The sequence below is a fragment of the Balaenoptera acutorostrata genome, chromosome 17, assembly GCF_949987535.1.
Source record: "Balaenoptera acutorostrata chromosome 17, mBalAcu1.1, whole genome shotgun sequence".
Lineage (NCBI taxonomy): Eukaryota > Metazoa > Chordata > Mammalia > Artiodactyla > Balaenopteridae > Balaenoptera > Balaenoptera acutorostrata.
Window position 1 is genome coordinate 30,845,010 of NC_080080.1, and position 19,767 is coordinate 30,864,776.

A 19,767-nucleotide genomic window follows, 5' to 3' on the forward strand; every position below is an offset into this window, starting at 1 on the left:
TTCTGGTACACAGATTCTGAAAGGAGATCCAGAATGCAAAATCAATCTGCCTGAACCCATACCTGGGCTACTGGTCACGACACTCTTGAGACCTGCATGTGGAATGTCTGCTGGAAACCTCTAGAATCTAGAACAAGGGTTGTCAGCCCCGATGGTGTGTTAGGTTAGGATGGTGCTGGGACCCTACCCAAGACCTGTCTCCAGAGACAGTTTAGCACCAGTGGTAGTTTTTAAAGCTCCACAGGTGATCCCAATGTGATTTAAGATTCTAATGTGAGCCTCAGTGATTGGAAACCACTAAGCTCCATATTCCAGGAGGTTCCAGGAAAGCACCTGTGCTCAACTCTTTGGTTATCCCTACCAAGTAACTGAGACCTTATTTGACCTGCACCAGGCTGAGGGAAACCTTTCAAACGCTGCTTTAACGGCCTCACTATAAATGACCTTACAATGAAACACTATAAATAAGCGTTCCCTTGCAGCCACCAGGCCTTACACATCACTCCACTTGACCCTCCCACCTGAAGACGCATCCCTGCCGTGGGTTTGGTATCAGGCCTGTCCTTGGTCAGACAGAATTATCTAAGGAGCTTTAATTCTCTAACTCCAAGACTCAACATCCAGACATTAATAACAATAACCACTTATCGAGCTTCCATGGGCCAGGCATGCTGTTCAGTGCTTCACATGTGTTACTCATTTGATTCTCACACTGACCCTATGAGGTAGACGCTCTGATAATACTCATCTTACAGATGAAAAAACTGAATCTTAGAGAAATTAGGTAACATGATCTAGGTCACCCTGCTAACGTGCAGAGCCTGGATTTTCACCTGGTTCTACCCGACCACCGGGTCCATGTTCTTGGTTCCTCTCAGTGCTCCAGGTCTCCACCTGCGCCCCAGCGCTTCCGCAACTCAAGAGGGAAACTCCTCCTTCTCACCACAAGTCGTCCCTTCTATCCTTTTCCAGCTAATGTCACCTCCTCACAACTGTCACTTAAATTGAAACCTCTAGACCACCCCCGATACCCATCACCCTTGGCAACTAGCGGGTCTGATGTGACCCTCAATGGCTCTCAAACCTTTCTCTCTTCTTTCAGATCCTCACTGGGTTCTTTCCAAGGTTATTTTTGTAACCCCTATAAAGAGTCTCCCTATCCTAGTCCTATCTTTTTCAAATCCAAACCCCACTTCACTGGTTTTTGATTTGATCATTTGGTGATGCAAATTTGATAACACATTGAGGTTTAAAATTTTTTAGTGATGCAGTGAGTCCCATTTGATAAAACACTGATTCCTTAGCAAGGCGTTCTTCGTAATATAGCTGCAACTGACTTCTTCAAAGGCCTGTCCTACTGCTCCGGGGCCCCTTGTTCTTACCCCATAAACACTGTATGCTCTTCTCTAAAGCTTATAAACTGGGGGCCCACAGAATCTCGTCCAAGAACTGGGTAGGTTCACCCAGTACTATTGTGTGTGAGCATGTGTGTGTGTGTGTGTGTGTGTGTGTGTGTGTGTGTGTGTGTGTGTGTGTGTTAACTGTCACCATTTAGTTCAAGTAAAAATCCAGACCTCTTACTTCTCTTGTGACATTGCTTCGCCAGTTGCCCACAGTCCTCACCACCCCATATTGTGCCCCAACCCAACTCACCTCATGGGTTTAAATGACCTGCATGATCCTGTAGGCGTCTGAGGTTGTGATCTCCACGCTGGGCCATTAGAAGGTCTCTAGATGTACCGTGCATCTTCATGCCTTCGTATCTTTGTTCACGGCGTTTCTTCAGATTAGAGCACCCTTTCTCCACCTGGTAGAGTTTTACCTTTTAAGCATCAGATAAAGGACCACCACTGCTGTGAAGTCCTTCCAATAAAATCAGTCACCTGTGCTCAATGAGCCCATAAAGCTTTATTTCTATTTCTAATGTAGTTCTCCCCAAACTATTAAGGGCAGTTGTATGCATGTCCTCTCCTGGCTAGATGGGAAGACCTTGAAAGTAGGTTCTGCTTTGTTCAGCTTTACACTCTCCCCGACACTGTCTACCATCAGGCCTCACCCACTGTATTCATTCCATGAGCACTGAGTTAAGTAAATTCATTTGAAATCAAAAGCCATTTTTTTGCTGCCCATTAAAGTCTTTTCATTCCCACTTTTCTGTGAATGAACAAGTAAAAATCGTATTCGTTTATGTAGAAAGGATCAATGAAATTACTGTTTCATATAAGCCTTGAGCAAACATCGGTTTCTAAAGTCTCTTTAGTAAGATTATATAGCTGGTGATGAGAGCTGGCTCCACCTGGCTTCTAAGTGTATCATGCAGAGAATTGTATAAATATAACTCCCTCCCTTCCCTAGTATTGCCCATATGATCAAATAATAACTAATATTTTTTACAAAACACTTTCACACTTATGACAAATTTCTTAGGTGGTAAATACTTCATTAATCAGGTCTGCATCTTCACCTACAGTTTCTAATCTCATGGTCTCACAGGAAACTCACATTGTAAACTACTTAGTTCACTATATCTTTCTTTGAGACTTTATTTTCATTTCTCTTACACCTTCTATTAAAGCAGAAGAATGCTGAACTCTTAAGAATCTAGATCGAGGTTGAGAAAGAAGATATAATATTTCTTATAAGATGCACAGTAGGTAGCATACAGACCTTTCTTTAGGGAAGGAATGCCCAAAGCAGACACGAGGAGGAAAAGGATTTCACACTCTCTTCTGAAGAAGCATGAGTGAAGGACCACAGTTGCCGTGGAAGCAAAATCTCAGAAGGAATGACCAGATTCTTTTAGTAGCTGCCTGTTTTTTGCCAAGACTATCTGCTTATAGCCCTAAGCCCCAGGCAGCTGACTGCAATGCCTGTTAATATGTGAAAGACTAGTAACATTTTGTTGTTTCCATTCTCTCCCTATAAGAATTGAATGTGGAACAGGTGTGGGCAGGGAAGCAGAAAAGTCCCTTGGAGAGTTATAAATTAGCCTGGTCCTGGGTTGAGTTCATGGGCATCTCTGAGGAACCCCATTCCTTTCCAAGGTATTCCAAGTAGATGAAGGGAATCTAACAGGAACCAAACAGTCTGCAGTGTGTCTACATTCTAAGAAAGAATGCCAGAAATTTCAGACTCAGATTGAAATCTTTGTCATAGTTTTCTTTTCTTGTGATCCAATTTCCTCTTAATCAAGAGGGATTTTGTCTCTGCATTATCAGACCACAGTTAACATTATCAGATGCTGTTGAACTCTGAAAACACATCTGACAGATTTATAGATAGAGTGGTAAATCGTCTCCCCAAGTGTCTTAATCCTGGGAGGTAAATGACCTACAGGATGGAAAACTGACATCAACATATTTTTTAAAATAAATTTGTCTCACAATCAGAAGTACTTAAAGTTCTTACCTTTTTTATGCTCTTAGACAGCAGTTTTCAATCAGTGTGGTTAACTGCATGTCAAGATTGGAGGAAAGTATACAGTTTAAAAATCTATAGAACTGTTGTATGAAGAAAAAATTCTATTTGTCTTACTTTAAGAAATTACTCAGTGTTGAGCCCTGAGCATTTTTACCTGGTTTAGGACACTTAATAGATGGTTCTTTTCCTGTCCAAATGACCTAGCTATACAGTCCTTTTTTAAAAACTATATTTCAGTCTTTGTTCTGAGAATTGAATAAATGGTTTTTCTGCATGAACTTGAAGTTCTGCTAAGGAAGGTTGTGTTATTAAAAACAAAAGTTCGGGTAGGGGTTGCTTCTGATAGCATTCACTTATTTTGTCTTTAAATAGTCTGCTTTAACAAAATATTTGAAAAGATTTGTTGTAATAATCTCTGAAATTCAGTGTGTGTGTTGGTCTCAATTTAAAGATTTTGTAAAAAAATAATTGGACCAAAATTTTGACTATCGTCTTGTGTATTAATAGGATTTGTCTATAAAATAATTCAAATGTGGGACTAAAATACCAGGCCCTTGTCTCCCCCCTTATCTGGGCCTCAATTTTCTCATCTGGTAAATGGAGGTTGGATGAGGTGACTTCTAAAGTCTGTATCGAATAGAGTTGAAGACAAAAGAAAAAGGCAACTTAGGACCTTTGATGAGTGGAGTGAGAAGAATCACATGCCTTACATCAGACATCTGGGTTTGAGTCTCAGATATTATTCGCTATAGGAAGTTATGTGTCATTGTATTCAGCTATAAAATGGGGACTAAGAGCTATATTGAAAGCTGTTGAGGTTTCAATGGAAACAAGCTTATAATGTTCCCAGCACAACTTGTGCACATATTTTATGCTCCTATAAATGGTAGGACCATATTTTAAGGTCAGGAAAAACCTAAGGCTGAACACATGATCGGATCTAGTAATTTCCACTCTGGCACTTGGAGAAGAAAGGGTGTGGTCCTATCGCTGTCCTTTACCAACAGAGACGCCCTTCTGCTCTATGAAACTGGAGCTGTCAGGGTTTAAAAAAAGCACACCATCACAGGGAAGGCACTGCATCTTGGCAAGAAGCGCTTAACATAGTTTCCACCGTCACCAAATTCTCTTCCCACCCCACATCCCACTTCTATTTAAATCCCAGGCCCTCCACCGGCCCATACTCATTTTAGCCAGTGCCCAGGCTAGCAGCAGAGAAGAGAAAGGTAGCATGGCTCCGGGGGAAAAGGAAAGGGAGGAGGGGCCAGCCAAGAGTGCCCTCCGGAAGGTACGCACAGCCACCCAGGCTATCCTCTTGGCCCGAGGTTGGCAGCAGTGGGCCAATGAGAACAGCATCAGGCAGGCCCAGGAGCCCACAGGCTGGATGCCAGGAGGGACCCAGAACCCTCCCCAAGCTTCTGGACCAGTGATACACCCCACCACCCACCGGAAAGCTCAGAGTGCCCCAAAGTCTTCCTCCCCAAAGCCAGAGGGACATGGAGATGGACAAAGCTCAGAGGAAGCCACCGAGGTCTCTCAGATCAGAAGGAAAGAGGTGACCAGAACAGTTGTCAGCAAGGCTTATGAGAGAGGAGGGGATGTGGGCCACCTCAGCCACAGATACGAGAAGGATGGTGACGCGCCTGAAGCTGGGCAGCCAGAGAGTGAAATGGACAGAATCCTCCGCGGCCATGGCTCCCCAACGCGGAGGAGAAAATGTGCCAACCTGGTATCTGAGCTGACCAAAGGCTGGAAAGAGATGCAGCAGAAGGAGCGGGAGGAGCCCAAGTTCAGGAGCAACAGCATAGACACAGAGGACAGCGGCTACGGAGGGGAGACGGAGGAGAGGCTGGAGCAGGATGCAGAGCGGGTGGCCGCTGCCAGAATCAAACGCCCCTTGCCCTCCCAGTAAGTGAACGCATCTTCCAACTCCTTATCCCGCCTTGAACCCCAGGCAGCTGCGGGAATCCCAGAGAGCAGGGAAGGACTACCAAAGTCAGAGCGAGACTCTCACAGATCGGGCAGGCAGCAAGGTCTGGGGAAAGGCATGCCCCTGGGCTAAGAGGGCAGTACCAAGCTCAGTCATGGACCTTTGGGCCAAGGGCCTGCACTATTTGGTTTCTCCTTTCTGTTTTGAACACTCAAGGTTTAGCCACAACAAAGATGAAGCCACCGGAGAGAGGTATCTGCTTTGGGTAAATGTTTTAAGTCAATTCTATAATGAGTAACAAATTGGCTTGTTTGTCTGCAGACAAGTATTTGCTGGTAGACTGAGTGGAGAAACCTTTCCCTTGTCCAAAATGTCTAAAATATTTTCAAGAGACACATCTACCCAAAGAGTGCCCCTGGAACACGGATTTCTGTGAGCCTGTATACAGGTGGGAAGCTGCTGTCTGACGTGAAAGCAGGCTCTGAAGTCAGACCCAAGTTCAAATTCCAGCTCTGCCCCGACTATAGTTAACAATACTGTATTATACACTTGAAAGTTGCTAAGAGAATCTCTCCTAAATGTTCTCACCACAAAAAAAACCTGCTTATTTTTCTAAACCCATTTCCTCCTTTGTAAAACAATGGCAACAGTAACCTTTTGGAATAAACTCTGTTGTATTGGGAGGAGATGAGAACTTAGCACAGTGCCTGCACATAAGCTCACTATATGAAAGTTATTACTCCTCATATAGATTTTATTATTTAGCAATTTTTCAAACTTTCAGAAAACTTTGTTCTGCTTATAAACAAAGATAGAAATGCTATTAAAGCTAGGTAATTAAAATATCACAATCCGAAAACAATTAAATGCACACACACACACTGACTCAAACTGATACTTTAGTCTGACAAGAAACGCATGTTTTGTTTCAAGACAGTAACTGCCTCCACATAACAAAGTCAGGATTTCTCACTCAACAACCACAGGATATCAGAATATAGGAAAAGTCTCAGATGTGGCGAATGCTTATAAACTGACTCCTTCTGGGAACGGTTAGATATGTAGGTGTTTTTTTCAACTTTTATGAAATAATCAGAAAGTAAAGAACAAAACTGGTTACCTTATTTGACAAAAAGCTGTCACAGTTTGTGACTTTAAAGATGTTTTGAAAGAATTAGCACTATTATATTGAAAGCTTTCAAGAAAAATGAAATGGCAGACTTAGATAATCATAATTCTGCGTGCATTTAGTGTGTGCTATGGGTATTTTACGTGCTTTGTCCTTAGAACTCTCACAATGAGGTAGGTAATATCCCATTTTAGGGATGAGAGCACTGCAGGTCAGAGGGAAATTTCACTCAGCAAGTTAGTGACCTGAGATGTGTATGCCTGTCTCCAAATGCAATGCTCTGAAACCAGACGTGATGCTACTTCTCATGCAGCACCTTGAGGATGCATTCAGAGATCTAGATTTGTGCTCTACTTACATTCACATAGGCATTCATAATCAGAAATCACTATTCTACCAGACCATAGGGAACCATAGTCTAAGTTTTGGCCTTGTGAATTTGGGGTGTGTGTGTGCTACAAAACGAAACAAAAGAACAGAATAAACCCAACGGAATAAAGACTAAGGGTGGCACAATGACGATCTTCCTGTCAGCATGTTTTGAGTTGGCCAGAGGTAGGGAGGTGACAGCTGGGACCAATCTCCAACGCATGTACTCTTCTTTGGCACTTGGTCTAAGTATTTATTCATTTAATCCTCAAAACATTCTCATGGGGTAGGCATAATCATTATCCTCATTGGATAGATGGGAACATGAGACAAAGAAGTATTAGGGAATTTGTATAAGATTGTACAGCCCATGGGGTTTGAACCCAGGCACTCTGGATCCAGAGCCCACCCTCTTGACCACTACTCTAAACTGTCTCACCTGGAAGTGAGAACTTGCATACCAGACCCTTCTGTTGGTTCCCCCAAACAGACATATACATGGACACCTTCTTAGTGTGATAGAGAGACACCTTTGAATGAGAGACAGATTTGAATCACGGTTACTTTGGCAAATCCTAAGTTTCTTTGTTCTCATCTAAATAAAATAGATGTGATAATCCATAGAGTTATTTTGGTATTAATTATGTAAAGCAACGGACCCAGGAAAGCTACTTAATAAGTTGTACTCATTACAATGCAAGGGGCCAGCGCTGGTGATCCCAACACTACAAGATGCTAGGAGATTGGCTCTCAGGGTTTGGGGAGGAGATGGGAATGAAATCCCTTCCTTCCTTCTTTGGTTCCTTTCTCTTAGTCTTAGAATATGTAGGGTACCAGAATGTTGTACACAGCAACAGCAGCTCTGAATGTCAGCAGTAATCCTAGCTATGCTCAGGAAGCTTCAGCAGAAGCCCAATGGGACTTTTTACCTGATGGGACTCTCACATACTGCTTGAGAAAGGAATGTGGCATTATTGAGGAGGCCTATGTGAAAGGGGGTTTTGTTCATTTATTTTTAATTCTAAGCACCATTCTTTCCCCATATCCACTAATAGGGAGAAAATTATGTGTCACGAATATTTAAGTAGAAAAAAAGTTTTCTTGGTGGTTAAGATGTTCTATGGATAACAGAGACAAATCAGGTTTGGTAGAAAGTAGAAATATTCTTTACCAGTAGAGTTTTACTAACTGGGGCTTTACAATGAAAATGATTTCTATTTTATGCTTTATTTTTTAAATATTCAGTGTTTTGATTGTATAGCTATGTGACTTGTTTGGTCCAGCTCCTTTAGACAAAGGAAATTTTACTTCCCATACAGTAATGATGCAATATTGAAATGACAATCACTCATCTATCCTCTCCTCCAAGTTCTGTTTGGCAAAAATACTAATGGTTGAGCATGACGGTGCATTTTATAGAAAAGGGAACTGAGCGCAGAGATGTATACAAGTCATAGAGCTAGTAAGTGATGACATTGGGAAGGCTGATGCTAGAGCCTGCATTCTTAACCACTGTGTTAGACTGATTCTCTGAGGACAGAATGGACTCAAGAAATCAAATGGAGATCAAAGCATCAGCTTAATTAGTGGAATCCCAATAACTCCCAAAATGTAGTGTTTTGGTACAACTATACTGAAGATATTTGCTAGATATGAAGGGGAAAGTATGGCTTTCTAATATTTGCCCCCAATTCTCGAGCTTGGAACCCTTTCCATGGACTCTGAGGACAGTTGCCCATCTGCAAGGAGAAGCACAGGCTTGGCTCCCAAACCTGGTTGATAACAGAAAGGAGAGCACAGTTTTGAATTCAGTCACCCTGCTTCTGATAAATGTGACCCCGTAGATATCAATCTCCCATTAACCAAATTGCCTATACTTCCTGTGGCGAAGGGCAAGCAAACCAGTGGACAGAGGAGCAGATTCTCCCCAGAACTTCCCTGAGAAGTTGGAAAGGGTGGCGGAAGTTCTTCAGTTTACTGACAGAGAAGTGTTCTAGCCTAAGATATGGATGTGGTGCCAGTCTTTGAGTATCGCTTTGCTTCTATCAATGTATACGAGATTGTCTTTCTAAAGCTCAATCTAAACTATTATTCACATTTTTACTTGAAATTTAGAAAAACAGGATAAGCTGATATATTAAGTCTTACATTCATTGATCAGGAGGATACTCAGGGTATAAGACTTTCTAATCCTGATTTAAACCTGAAACTTCCATACTTTTTAAAAATTGGAAATACTAAGACAATATAGAACGTTTATAAGATAGAGAAAATTAAATACTCATTAAGATAAATTTTCTTCTAGTACTTCTTTAAAACAACCTTGTCTATTTCCTAATTCTTGCTAATAGTACCAATTCTTTTGCTTTCCTTTTCTCTTATTACTGGGAATTACAGTTTGACCCTATAACAAATGGAAATTAAGATTTAGTAGGTGCTTTTTTAGATGTTTCTCTTCTTCACAGAGTTATTACCTCACCAACCCCAACCCTTATCCCAAATGACATAGTGTCAACACTCAGGGAATTTAAGTTCCTAATTAAAATTAGAAGAAAAAATACAACATCAATGAATGAGAGACCCATATAACATACAGTTTAAACAAATTACCTCTGGATGATAATTTGAATATTTTTCTATTTTTCTGCTTCTTGTAAATTTTAAAATCAATACAGTTGATGCAAAACAACATGGGTTTGAACTATGTGGGTCCACTTATAAGCGGATTTTTAAAATAAATGCTTGCAACAGTATTACACAATCCATGGTTGGTTGAATCTATGGAGGTGGAACCATGGATACAGTATAAGTGTAGAGTTACAATCGGATTTTCAAGTGCTTGAAAGATCAGAACCCCTCCCCCACCATTGTTCCCTTGAACAACCCGATGAGGATCCTGTAGTACTGTAGTATTTACTATAAAAAAAAAATCCATGTATAAGTGGACCCGCGCAGTTCAAGTCTGTGTTGTTCAAGGGTCAACTGTAATACCAGCATGAAAGAGAATTTTGAAAAAGAAAAAAAATCCACTGCCATCTAGATACCAACATAATTATTTTCAATTGTGCACATGCTCTTGATTTCTTCAGCCTGGTGTGTACATTTTACATTTTACATGGTTAGAATTGTACGTGGTTAGAATTTACATGGTTAGAATTTTACATGGTTAGAATTGTACCATATATACTCAAATGTGGTTTACTCTGATGATTTTCATGAATGTCTTTTAGTGGTTATTCGCCATTCTTTTTTCATTATTGAATATTCAACTAGTACCTAAGAGAGTGTCTGGCACACAGTAGTTGTCATAAGTACTTTAAGAGGGGATGGAAGGAATGTCAAAGTGCCCAGAAGCTCCTTAAAGGGAGGATGTATTATGTTTTATACTATAGGACAGAACCACAGCTGGTGCTCAGGAGACGAAAAGTATGAGTTAATAAATCATGCTATTCTTTTCACTTTCTTCTGAGATGTTTCAAGTCGCTTCTCCAGCAAGATGTTCCAGCCTCAAATGAGGCTGAGCTTTGGGTTTTGCCAGGATGACCCTGGGCTTGCTATTGAAGACTATGTCTGCCATGGATTGCCATCATTCCAAGGGCACTAGGTGTTTACTCTCCTTTGATCATGAGATCAAGCAGCCCATAATCTGAGCAGCTGAACAGGGACAGTCTATGGAGATGCAGATGAAGACGAGGACCAGCAGGGTTGAGGGAAATGCATTCCACTTCAGGGCAGTGTAGCTCCTAGCACTTTTCCATACATGTATGATTTTTTAAAGTTGTGTTACACAATTGTGTAAACAGTTTTTGTATGCTTTTTCCCAATTAACTTTGTCATGTACTTTTGTCCATGTGGTTACAAAGAATAGCAGTGTTATACTCAGCAGTGTACTCCTAGTTTGAATTCTACTGCAATAGTGAAACAATGCAGCAAGTGTAGGACACAAACCACGGGAATTAGTGAAAGGTCGCCATCTAGTGGATGTCCTTCCTCTTCGAAGAAAACAGTGCTGGCGCAAGTATGCTTGCCTCTCTATCCAGAGTGTTAGCCCCCTGCATCTGAATGACCAGACTGCAGAAAGTGAGTTTGGATAGTGAGGAAGACCCACATCTGACCCGTTCCTGGGTTTTGAACAGCAAATTGTGAGAGTTCAGATAGAAGGGGCTATTGAGTTCGAGCATGCCATTCCGATAAGCAAATTCAACCCTGCTCTACATCTCCCACTTCCAATGCTTCCACACATGAAGCCACTCGGAGCTGGGGGGAAGTATGGGTGAGTCACTTGTACGGATGAGGAATACAAATTTCTGACTTTTAGGTAGTCCAAGAGTTCATGCTTTACTCATAAAGGCAAAGAGACCTAGAAAAAATTATTCTCTTATTTTTTTGAATTGTTCATATTTCTTTTATAATGAAACAATTATAGAGTTACATTAAGATGCATATGTACAAGAAGTACAAACAGAAAGCAACCCTTGGGTGTTAAAATATCAATATTTTGATTCTTCATCCTCTCTCTCTCTTTTAGGGCAAACAGATTCACAGAGAAACTCAACTGCAAAGCCTGGCAAAAATACAGCCAAGTGGGCAACCTGACAGAAAGATGGCAACACTGGGCTGATGAACACAGACAATCTCAGAAGCTCAATCCTTTCAGTGAAGAGTTTGATTATGAGCTGGCCATGTCCACCTGCCTGCACAAAGGAGATGAAGGCTACGGCTGTCCCAAGGAAGGAACCAAAACTGCCGAAAGGGCCAAGAGAGCCAAGGAGCACGTCTACAGAGAAATCATGGACATGTGCTTCATCATCCGAACGATGGCTCACCACAGACAGGACGGCAAGATCCAGGTTACTTTTGGAGATCTCTTTGACAGATACGTTCATATTTCAGATAAAGTTGTGGGCATTCTCATGCGTGCCAGGAAGCATGGACTGGTTGACTTCGAAGGAGAGATGTTATGGCAAGGCCGGGATGACCATGTTGTGATTACTCTACTGACTGAACCTTCAACCGCACGGGCCAAACTTGACCCACTCTTGTCTTAATGCTAAATGCGGATGTAGTGAAAAGTAAAATGCAAACTGCTCTGTAATAAGTTGGTAAATATTAAACAATTTTTACATGATTGACTTTTTTGGCACTCTATTTAAGCACACACAAAGCATTTCAGAAAGCACATCGAGGACTATTCGTATACAACAGTATAAATATTTGAAATTCTATTTACCCTTTTAGGCAAAAATGTTTGACTATTCTTTGCAAAACTACTATAAATCTTTAAATAAATAATTATATCTAAGAAAAATGCTGACTTCAGGGAAATATCAGCAAAACATATTACAATGTGTCATTGTTCAGGAAAAAAAAATTCCAGCAAGTTTGGCAAAACTAAATTTAAAATTTTCTAGGAAGCTTGACTTTGTACCATTATTTTTATCACTTCAAAAACAAGCACACAAAATAAGCACACAAATAAAAAGTTGTATTCAAATAAGATGCTGAAATTTCTCTGTGGACTTTGAATTTAATAGGTTTCCAACAGAAATTAGCCACCTTTCTCTGATGTGATTTGCACAAATCACATAAAAAGACATTGCTGGTGGTCTTAGAGCCAGCAGAGAAGGCGGTTTTGTTCACTTTCTCTATGAAAGCAGAGCAAAGGTAAGACATTTAGATTTACCTGCCTTTGCAGGACTTCTTGGGGAAGTTTTATTTTTTCTCAAAACCTTAATGAGTCGTGCTGTTTGAAGTAGAAATACAGAAAATGCTACAATGAATTGGAATGTTGAGTGTAGAAGAATCTGATAGAATCATGGGTAGATGAGAAACAGACTTGAGACATTTTAATTTACTTCATGCTGTAATAAATTTTTTGAAATATCTGAAAGTCCTAAAGCAGCAATATTAGTCCTGCCAAAGTGAAAAAAGTATAGCTTAATGATGACAGACAAATTTATTTGGCACTAATCTGTTACTTGTCAATTGTTCTCAATTAGATTTAATGTGCCTTGTATTATTTTAAAAACAAATTGAATAAAAAATGTGAGATTACAATTCTTACAGAATTCAATGGAAGTTACTAAATGATATTATAGCACTTTGGTGTTAGATACAGAAATTAATGTCAAAGCACAATACCTCAAAGTAATAGACACTCATAATTGTTAGGCGTTAGGTTTAATATAAAGTATGGATTAAACTACCATAAGAGTTATCCTTGTTTTCATGTATGAGTCTCTTTCAAACTGAAAGTTCCAAAAATCTTCTTAAAGAAGAAAGTTTATACATTTTTGTTTCCATAATAGATTTGTTAAATTACAAATTAATGACTAATATTTCTAAGTAGGATTTCATATAAGATGTATACTTTTATCACAACAGTGAAACCTATGTCAAAATTTAAAAACATGGCACAAGAATAAAAGATACTTTCTTGTATTTTATGTTCTTGTTTTTATATTACTATTTTGAAGTTATATTCCACAATACCACTTTCTGGTGTTTGAAATACAAAATTATAGAGTGCAACTAGGGTTACTTCTAGAATCGGTGGAATATTTAGACAAAGAGCACATATTCAACTCTGGACAGTAACAGTTTATGCAAGCATCGATGCAGATCATTCAAAGTTCAGTTTGTCTGAATTTGAGGATGGAATTTAAAAGTCTTCTTCTCAGAGAGCTTACATTAACACTCTTCTGAATAAGGTGTGACTGTAAACTCAGAAAGTTTTCTTAGAGGAAAATGCCTGCTATATGACAGATTTTTATCTTAAAAAAACTCCATGATAGGAAAAATCCATGGTTGAAAACCTTAAGGCTTTTAGACAAAAAAAGGTGAGTAGAACTCAGGTGGCAAACATGTTAATGAAAGTCCTCATATTTTCATAGTCACCAAATAACATATGAAATAATTATATATAAAGTAAATATACTATCAATAGCACTTTACCTTTGGCGATTCTAAATTCCCAGTAACGGATAAGTGTACAGTTGGTTTCCAAATCTTCAGGATTTTTTTCCCAAACTTTCAATCGGATGTTTAAAGAGCTTGGGGTTACTGAAAGGTACATTTTTGCTTTTTTAACCTTTACTGTATGGACCTCCAAATGTTTGATGCCTTTTAATTTCTTTAACTTGAAGTTTTATGACTTCCTGATTCCCAAGTTCACCTTATCACTTTGCCCACTTACATCAGCAGGAGGGAAGTCTGCACTCAGACTTTCTTTCTCGCCAACACTGTGTTGGAAAATGAGGCTGCACCTATATTTTTACTTCTGCTTTTACTTTCCCTTCCCCAACTCAAGTTCTTTTTTTTTTTTTAAATGAATTTTTATTTTTGATATATATATTTTTAAATAAATTTATTTATTTATTTTTGGCTGCGTTGGGTTTTGTTGCTGTACGCAGGCTTTCTCTAGCTGTGGTGAGCAGGGGCTACTCTTTGTTGTGGTGCGTGGGCTTCTCATTGCAGTGGCTTCTCTTGTTGAGGAGCACAGGCTCTAGGTGCACGGGCTTCAGAAGTTGTGGCATGCGGGCTCAGCAGTTGTGGCTTGTGGGCTCTAGAGCGCAGGCTCAGTAGTTGTGGCTCACGGACTTGGTTACTCCGCGGCATGTGGGATCTTCCCAGACCAGGGCTTGAACCCGTGTCCCCTGCATTGGCAGGCAGATTCTCAACCACTGCTCCACCAGGGAAGCCCCCCCCCCTTTTTTAATACTACCAACAGATATATTAGGTACTGTTTCTCACATGATATGGGAATAATTCTGTGTAAAGTAGAATTTCGTTTCAATGGGAACTCATGCTAGAGAAAGTATCGCTGTACTTTATTGTCACTATTTTCAGGGATTACAGAAGCAGGGAACCATCTGGCCCATGTTAAAGTGGCCTCTTAATGCAGATGCCTGCTAGAATATGCATTTTCATTCCCAGTACCGAGGATGTTTCTCGATACACAGTAAGAACACAATGTCTGCAGAAGTATTTAATTTATAAATGCGCCGTATGACCTAACTTCTTGGCCTAGAGGTTTTCAGAGTGCTGTGGTTCAATATCATCCCAGCAAGGATTATCTCATGGCACTGTGTGCCCAGATTTGGGGGACACCCCTGTATCTAACAAAATCACATTGCATTTACTTTTTGACCAATAAATTCCAATCCCCAAATTTCCTTTTAAGATACAACTCAAACAATATGAAAATACATATGCATAACATAGTATACTATTTTTAATTGTAAAATAATGCAATAACCTAATACATATAGGAAAATGGCTGAAAAAAGCATGGTACATACACATGGATGCAGCTCTGAAAAAAGTAAGGAAAAGGTTGCAGGGGAGATTAAGATGGCAGAGAGTAGGAGAATGCTGAGTTCACCTCACCCCAGGAACACATCAAAAATACAACTTCACATAGAGCAATTCTCACTGAAAACAAACTGGAGACTGGTAGAAAGGCTATTCTACAACGAAGCCTCTAAAGAAAGATTCACACAGAGCCAGGTAGGAAGGGAGGAGAAGCTGTCAGATCAGGGCCTGCGCCCTGAGCAGGGAACACAAAGAGGAGGGGGATATATCACAAGCTCGGGGATCCTGCCTTGGAGTGAGGGGCTCGAGACACATATTGGGCACCCCTAGACTTGGAGTCCGACACTGGGAAGATGAGCCCCTTTAGCTGGTTTGAAAACCAGTGCACCTTACCAGAGGGCTGTTAAGAACCGAGACTCTGCTAGTGAAGAGTGCCCACGTGCTTGATTACTTCCAGGAACAAGCCAGAGGAAGCAGTAAATTAGACTCAGTAAAACAGGTGAATGGGTGAGCGTATGGAGGGAGCAGGGCGATGGTCAGGAGAGGAGAAAGAAAGCAAATAGTTCTTTTGTAAACACTCTAGTACATATATTTTGGTAAACAAATATACACAATTACTGTTGGGTACATAGCAAGGAATGAAATTTGCCGGCCAAATTTAGCTTTAGTAGAACACCGCCAAAAAATGTTTTCCAAAGTTATTCCACTTCACATTCCTTTTTAAATAGCGTTTATTGGCTGTTTTAATACTCCTAGGAATTGCCAAAGTCTTCTGCCTTTTTTGTCTTTTGAGTCGTAGTCATTTGTATATTGTGTATATGAGACCTTCATTAGATGTGTGTATTACAAAAACCTTCTACTCTGTTGGTTGCCTTTTCATTTTTAATCATATCTTTTTTTTTTTTTTTTTTTTTTTTTTATTAATGGTTGTGTTGGGTCTTCGTTTCCGTGCGAGGGCCTTCTCTAGTTGTGGCAAGCGGGGGCCACTCTTCATCACGGTGCGCGGGCCTCTCACTATCGCGGCCTCTCTTGTTGCGGAGCACAGGCTCCAGACGCGCAGGCTCAGTAATTGTGGCTCATGGGCCCAGCCGCTCCGCAGCATGTGGGATCTTCCCAGACCAGGGCTCGAACCCGTGTCCCCTGCATTGGCAGGCAGATTCTCAACCACTGCGCCACCAGGGAAGCCCTTTAATCATGTCTTTTGATGAAAAGCTCTTAAAATTTTAATGTAGTATAATTTACCATTTTTTTCCTTTATAGTTAGTGCTTTTCTGTCCAATTTATGTGTATCCTAAAGTCATGATGATATGCTCCTATATTTTTCAACTAAAAGCATTATTTTTTTACCTTTAACATTTAGATCTACAATCTGTAATTAATTTTTGTATGTGGTACGAGATGGGTCAAGATTTTTTGTTCCATACAGACATCCGATTAATCCAGCATCATTTACTGAAAAGACCATTCTCTCCACTAAGCAGCAGCATCATCTTTTTAAAAAATCAGTCTGTTTCTAGACTCTTGACTTTAATCCATTCTTTTGTATATCCTTTGACCAATACCACACTGTTGTAAACACCTTTTTAATAGATCATGATTGTCTAGTATTTAAGACCACAGCCTCATTCTTCACTGTTGCCTCAGCTGTTCTTTGCCTTTAGATTTCCATATAAATTATAGACCAGCTTAATTTCCACAAATAAACCTGGCTGAGATTTTCCCTGCCAATACAGATTGATTTTAGAGAACTGACATCTTTCAGTTTTGTCTTTATATCATGAGCATGGTATATCCTTCCTACTTATCTTTTTGTTATATATCCAATTTTTTCAATGGTATTGCAAAATGACAGTATTTTAAGCTTCATTTTCTAATTGTTGGTTTAGAAAGAATAAAAAGAAAGGTTTTTACTCTTTTTTTTAATATTGAACTTGTCTTTAGTGACCTTGGTAAATCAACTGATTTCAATAGTTTGATCATTTTGGAATTTTCTATGTCCACAATTGTGTCCTATACAAATGACATTTAAAGTCTTTTCTTCCCAGTCCTTATGCCTTTTCTTTATCTTGCTTTATTGAACTGGTTGGAACTTCCAGGATAATGTTGAATAGAAGTGATGAAAGCAGTTATCATTGTTACGTTTCCTACTTCTGGGAGGAAACTTTCCATAATTCACCATTAAAGATGATGCTTCCTGTACATTTTTCAAGGATAATTTTTTATCAGATTGAGGAAGATCCCTTCTTTCCTAATTTGCTAAGTTTTTATCATAAACAGGCACTGAAATTGATCAAATGCTTCTTTTGCTTCTATAGAGATGATCATGGATTTTTTTTCTTTAAATGTGGAAAATAATACCAATTTTTTTTTTTTTAAGTATTTGTTTATTTATTTATTTATGGCTGTGTTGGGTCTTCGTTTCTGTGCGAGGGCTTTCTCCAGTTGTGGCAAGCGGGGGCCACTCCTCATCACGGTGCGCGGGCCTCTCACTGTCGCGGCCTCTCTTCTTGCGGAGCACAGGCTCCAGATGCGCAGGCTCAGTAATTGTGGCTCACGGGCCCAGTTGCTCCGCGGCACGTGGGATCTTCCCAGACCAGGGCTCGAACCCGTGTCCCCTGCATTGGCAGGCAGACTCTCAACCACTGCGCCACCAGGGAAGCCCCAATAATACCAATTTAAAAATAACTACTGTTGCCTTCCTGGAATAAACTCAATTTGGTTGTAATATATTATTCTTTCATACATTGCTAAATTTGATTTGTGAATATTTTACGTAGGATTTTGTATCTATGCTCATACCATGCTGTTCTGTAATTTTTTTGGTAAGGATTGTAAAGTTTTGGTATCAAGGTGGTGATAGCCTCAATAACATAAGTTCTCCCTTTTCTCAGTACCCTGGAAGAGTTCATGTAAGACTGATACTTTATTTTTCCTTAAATACTTAAAAGGATTACCCAGTGGAAGCATACAGACCTGAGTTTTTTGTGGGAAGGATTTTTTTTATTAATTAAGAGATTCAGTTTAATACAAAAATTTTATTTCTTCTTGGGTCATTTTTAATAAATTCTGTTTTCCAAAACATTTTTCTGTTTCATCTACATTGTCAAGTTTATTGATGCAAAGTTCTTCACAACATCTTATCTCTTTAAGGTTCAATGGCTCCAGCGATGTCTCCCTTTAAATTCTTAACAGTGATTTGTCTTTTTCTTAATCTTGCTCGTGGTTTACAATTTCATTATTCTCAGAATTTCTGTTCTGTATGCTTGTTTTAAATTTTACTGATTTTTGCTCACATCTTTATTTCGTTTTTCCTTCTATTTTCATTAGGTTAAATTTGTTACTGCTCTTCTAGCTGCTTGAGATGGAAGCTTACAGCCTTTTCTTCTGTCTGTCACTTAATATTACTATACCCCCAAAACCTATCTCAAGAATTCTCGGGCTTCCCGGGTGGCGCAGTGGTTGGGAGTCTGCCTGCTAATGCAGGGGACACAGGTTCCAGCCCTGGTCTGGGAAGATCCCACATGCCGCAGAGCAGCTGGGCCCGTGAGCCACAACTACTGAGCCTGCGCATCTGGAGCCTGTGCTCCACAACAAGAGAGGCCGCGATAGTGAGAGGCCCGCACACCGCGATGAAGAGTGGCCCCCGCTTGCCACAACTAGAGAAAGCCCTCGCACAGAAACGAAGACCCAACACAGCCATAAATAAATAAAAAAAAGAATTCTCTTTTCACTCAGTCTATAATCTCCAAGGGCATCTCATCCACAGGTTATGGCTTCAACATCTACCTATATGTTGTTGATTTAAACTTTTTTTAATCTATCAGAACAGAATATTAATTCCCCCCTGCCCCCAATCTGTTCTCTAGTTTCTCATGTTATACTATAATAAGGTCCACAACTAACCTACCTTCCCTATCTGCTGCTTGTTTCTACTCTTTGTACATCACCCATCTCGATGAATAATATATTCCTAACAAAAAAACCTGAGAGCTATCCTTAACTCTTTCTGACACCCAATTAATAACCATATCTTGTTAATCCTAATTCCTAAATCCCTTTCAAATCCATGCCTCCTTTCTTATCACTATTGCTACTATTCTTGTTCAGACCTCAACATTCTCTCTCTGGACTTTTCAACAGTCTTATTAGTCTCCTTGTCTCTAATTTGTTTCTCTACTAATCTACTTTGCACAGACATCATTCTAAAGTGGAAATCTGATCATAACATTCTTGCACTCAAATTTTCTTAATCGCTCCTATGAGATTAAAAAAATCTAAATTTCTTGACACTGCACAACAACAGAGCTCTTTATGAAATTAGTCTTACCTTGCTATGCACTCCCCACCAAGAAAACCAGGGACATAATTTAAAAATAACAAATGACTTGCATTTCCTCATGTGCCAAGTACCCAAGTATATCCCCATTTTTTAAACTGTGCTGTTCCCTCTGCTTGAATGCATCCTTCCATCATTATTACTATTACCACCACCACACCATCACCATCGCGCCTAGAACCATTTTTCACATATAAAAGATAGTAGTACATTTAATCAGACTTCTTAAATATAAAAATAACTTGATTATTCAATAAATCCAAACTCAAA

The 19,767-nt window shown here is 39.8% G+C and overlaps 1 protein-coding gene across 1 annotated transcript; it reads left to right on the plus strand.

The window, feature by feature from the left end:
- Window positions 1-4,599: 4,599 nt before the first annotated feature.
- Window positions 4,600-11,976, plus strand: ABRA (actin binding Rho activating protein). Its single transcript, XM_007188770.2, has 2 exons — window positions 4,600-5,328; window positions 11,377-11,976. The coding sequence occupies exons 1-2, from the start codon at window positions 4,652-4,654 to the stop codon at window positions 11,894-11,896; spliced, it is 1,197 nt and encodes a 398-aa protein (XP_007188832.1). The 5' UTR covers window positions 4,600-4,651; the 3' UTR covers window positions 11,897-11,976.
- Window positions 11,977-19,767: the final 7,791 nt, after the last annotated feature.